The 4,301-nt window shown below is 43.9% G+C and overlaps 1 protein-coding gene across 1 annotated transcript; it reads left to right on the forward strand.

Moving 5' to 3' along the window:
• Positions 1 to 150: 150 nt before the first annotated feature.
• Positions 151 to 2,818, forward strand: socs3a (suppressor of cytokine signaling 3a). Its single transcript, XM_066642745.1, has 2 exons — positions 151 to 314; positions 798 to 2,818. Exon 2 carries the CDS (start codon positions 854 to 856, stop codon positions 1,463 to 1,465), a length of 612 nt encoding a protein of 203 aa, XP_066498842.1. The 5' UTR covers positions 151 to 314; positions 798 to 853; the 3' UTR covers positions 1,466 to 2,818.
• Positions 2,819 to 4,301: the final 1,483 nt, after the last annotated feature.

Genomic DNA, 4,301 nt, shown 5'->3' on the forward strand with positions numbered 1-4,301 from the left:
GGAGAGAGGGCGGGGCCTCGGGCACTACCAGGAATCCGCTTTAACGCACTTACTGACAGTCTGTCTTTACAGTAATGGGGGCGGGACCTGAGCGAGAACGGAGGGGCGGAGCTTCGACGCTGTGAGAATATAACCATCGAGCTGGCGTCTCTCCTCATAAAGCTAAAGCGCTGCTCACGGAAACATTGCTATAGTTGCACACAAAGGCTTCAGTGTTCTCCGTCTCTTGAACGTGGGGAACACAGCCACCAAAGAGCCGATTCATTCTCGTGTATTTTGGATATAATCCAGTTTCACAAAAGGACCCTTAAAAGGTAAATATCTAACCACTATTTAATACCTTCGTTTGTTTATTTTTGTAGCCCTTCTGGAATAGACCCGTTTAAACTCAGGAGTTAGCCGTTAGAGAAAAATACAAGATAAAAGTACCTGAGCGGAAAGGTTTTCTCTGTGTTAAAATGTGTTAAACTGAATTTATTCCTCTCATGTAAGGCCACATATTCATTTACGTTTGAGATAAGAGTGTTTTTAAGTTTAAAACCGTTTCTGAAACGGTCTGTTATGGTGGGTTTTTACTGTAAGCGAATTCATACGTTGAGTTCACCATTATTACTTAAAGGTACGGGACTAGTTCTATGATAGAAAATACAGTTATTCAAAGCTAAGTTTACAAAGGAAAGCTTTATTTAAAATATTAGTGTCCTGCCTTTTTTAATTACTCTTGAAATTGGAGGCTCTTTGGCTTTTATGTTTGGAAAAACCGTTCTAACACACCTCCCGCTTCTTCTTCTCCTCAGGTACCTTCACATTTCTCCAAGTCGGACAAATACTATATGCCAGCTCTCCGTGCGCAATGGTGACACACAGCAAGCCAGCAATGAGCAGCTGCACTCTGGAAGCCAGCATGCTGCTCTCTTCTAACCGTTTCAAAACCTTCAGTTCCAAGCTGCAGTACCAGCTGATCCAGAGCACAGTCAAGAAGCTCCAGGAGAGTGGCTTCTACTGGGCCTCCATCAGCGGCAAAGACGCCAACACCATCCTGGCGTCCGAGCCCAGCGGCACCTTCCTGATCCGCGACAGCTCGGATAACCGCCACTTCTTCACGCTGAGCGTCAAGACGGAGTCGGGCACCAAGAACCTGAGAGTGCAATGTGACAACAAGTCCTTTTTTCTGCAGACGGACCCCAAAAGCTCTCAGTCGGCTCCCCGCTTTGACTGCATGCTCAAACTCGTGCATCATTACATGACCTATCCGGCCTTGGGCAACATCCGCAGCACCTACTACATCTACTCCGGAGGGGAGAAGATCCCCCTGGAGCTGCTGAGACCCTTCTCCTGCACCATGTCGTCCCTGCAGCACCTGTGCAGGAAGACGGTCAATGGCAACTTGGACATTTCTAGCAAACGGGACCAGCTGCCTCAGCCTCTTAAAGACTTTCTTCAGGAGTACGACGCTCCGATTTAAAGAACAAAAGCTCAGCTCGTTTGACGTAGACGCACTGCCACCGAGCTGTTCGCATGACTGAAGCGGTGATAAGAAACCATAGCTAAAGAACACGGGACTGGGCCCAGAAGGTTTCTCGCTCTGACAGCTTTCAGAGGAGGACTCTGAGGAGCCAGATTCTCTGGTGGTTTGAGTTGTGGGTGAAAAATAATGTAAATAGAGTGCTGCTATTGGTCACAGGAGAGATTGTTTCTCTCTAGATCAGTCTTATTTGCACAAGAAGTTGTCATCAAGACAATGGGTCAGCGGTTTCGGCGAAAAAGCATAGCTACCACTCGCAAAACACCAGCTCCAAAATGGGCCTTTTTGTAAACTGCCTAACGTACAACTAGCTAACAAGCTACTAGCAAATGTAACAGACTCTCTTTGTGGATGGGCAGTTTGCACTGTTCCTTTTACTTGCCCCACCGCACTGGTAACACGATCCACTCCACACGGCCTTACGGGCACCAGCCTCTACCTCCGCACTGCCCCAAATCCGCCTGTGCTTACCGAGCAGGGAGAGGACTTGACATTTAGCGGAAACCAACCGCTGCCTTCTTCCAAGTAAATATTTGTGCCTTTCATGGAAAAAGGAAGAACTGAGTAACAGAGCAGCACCCGAGGCAGAGGAGAAGAGATGGTTACGAGAAATGACTTTCTGGGGAAAGGGAGGGCAACAGGGGCAGGAAACAACAAACAAACAAACACAAAAATAAGATCATTTTGTTATCAGTGATGTCTTTTTTTTGTGGTTTTCTTTGAATCCCTTAGAGATCAAAATCAGTGTGGAACATTAGGCAGCAGTTGTAAGCAAGGTCTAAGAAGAACTGTAGTGCTGAGGTGAAAAGGATCAAGACTTTTTCAGTTTTTGTTATTTTTTTTTTTTACTTGATAGTTTTAGAGATTTTGTTATAGGAGGAGGTAAAAGCCAGGGCCAGACTAGTCCTCACTTGGAAGAATGGTTGTATTTGTGAGGAGCAGAGTAGCAGAAAGTGCTTGTTTATGAATGTATTTAGATAGGGGACCTTTTTTTTTTTTTTTTTTTTTTAATCCCTTGTCCATGTCAAACAAAGGGCTTAAAAGGTTCACCCCCGTCTTACTCTTGTACTTTAACAAGACACTGTTTACATGTGTGAAGACATTTATTCTTTGCTGTCTTTTGTAAAGATGTTTCATCCTTATGTCTGTTCTTATGACTTGTGGTGAAAGAAAATGCTTGAAAGAAACCCAGAGAAACCACAAAAGCAAGCCGACTGAAGACTTTGCACATATTTATATTTATAAGTCATTTCAGTAATTTATAATAAAGAGCACTATTTTTCTAAAAAAAAAAAATCCTCTGTGTCTTTGTGATGATTCCTACAGTTTCTGGAGTGATTTGAGTGGGTGCCACGGCTAAAAAAAAAAAGTTGTGGCAAAGGTTAAATATATCATACATTTACACGGCCATGATAGCGCTTATTAGTGAAGTATTCTTTTACGGTACACACACACGACACCACCCGCTCTTGCCCAGTCATGTTCTTTACTCAACATATTTGTGAGCATATTTGGGAAAGTCTAACCTCAGAGCGGCCCGTCCCGCTGGATGAATCAGACTTCAGAGTTAGAAGATGGTTACTGTTGATTCAGAGATATTTACTCCTGAAAACGGGAATTTTCCTCCCCGCTCCCCCCCACCCCTCCCCGTCTCTGACATTGCATTTCCAGTAAAGCTTCAACTCTTATGAGTAACCAGTCCTTTGTCCACACAGGATTATCATCAATGTATCACACGGAGATATGACAAACCCTATCATTACAGAGAAATGAGCATGTTTCATGGCGTGTGTCCTGAATCAGATACGCCTTCGATGTGATTCTAAGGAAAAGCCTTTCATTTGGATATTCATTCTTTTCCTTAAACTTTAGAAAAGGAAGTTATTCACCTTCCAATTTTCATTGACAAAATAGACCCACAATGATCGAGACAGGAAGAAGTATTTAAGGGAATCAACGTTCTTCTGGCATCAATGCAGTGTGGTAGAATGTGGCACCTCCAATGTGGACCAAATAGCTTTAGCCTTTTAGCTTTAGCCTTTTAGCATTAGCCAATTAAAATATAGATGGAAAAGACTGGTGCCCCATCCAGGGTGTGTTCCTGCCATGACCCCCTCTGACCCTGATCAGGTTAAAGTGCTTGTAGAAGATGAATGAATGAATGAAGGTAGAGCCATAGTTTGTGGCTTAAAGCCACACTAGGGAGAACGTAGCATTTTAGCTAACTGTTGAATATTGTAATTCACGTTTACAGGCCTGGAAACCAAGGAGGGGAAAGGGGGTGGTTTCCTACCCTCCTCCAAATGTTACATAGTGTAGTTTCTGCAGTGCTGAGCCCGGAGTAGCAATGACAGCCTTTTTTTCTCCGTGTTAAAAGCATCACAGTGATTCTGAAGCTACAATCCTCAATTCAATCTGCAGAATTCAATAGTGGCCCTAGCTTCTATTTCTCACTCTCATAAGAATATTCCAGTTCCTTTTGCTACTATAACCCGCTGGATGATACTTACCAGCAGAACAGCTTTAATATTCTTGTCATTCACTAACTTCAACGATGTGGGTGCCTCCAGAAAGTCTAAACATTTACATTCCCTCCCACCAAGCTCTTGACAATGAGACCAAACAGCCTTTAATTTTTTTTTTCCCGCTCGTCATGAGCCGCACCCTGCAGAGGGTCATTGAGCTGGAAGTTCTAAATAAAGGCTTGTCCCAGATGAAGATGGCATGGCAGGTATTCACCTGCTAGCACAGTGAGTACAGTGTAAACAAAGCGATG

This window comes from Hoplias malabaricus, chromosome 13 (genome assembly GCF_029633855.1).
Source record: "Hoplias malabaricus isolate fHopMal1 chromosome 13, fHopMal1.hap1, whole genome shotgun sequence".
In the NCBI taxonomy this organism is placed as follows: Eukaryota; Metazoa; Chordata; class Actinopteri; order Characiformes; family Erythrinidae; genus Hoplias; species Hoplias malabaricus.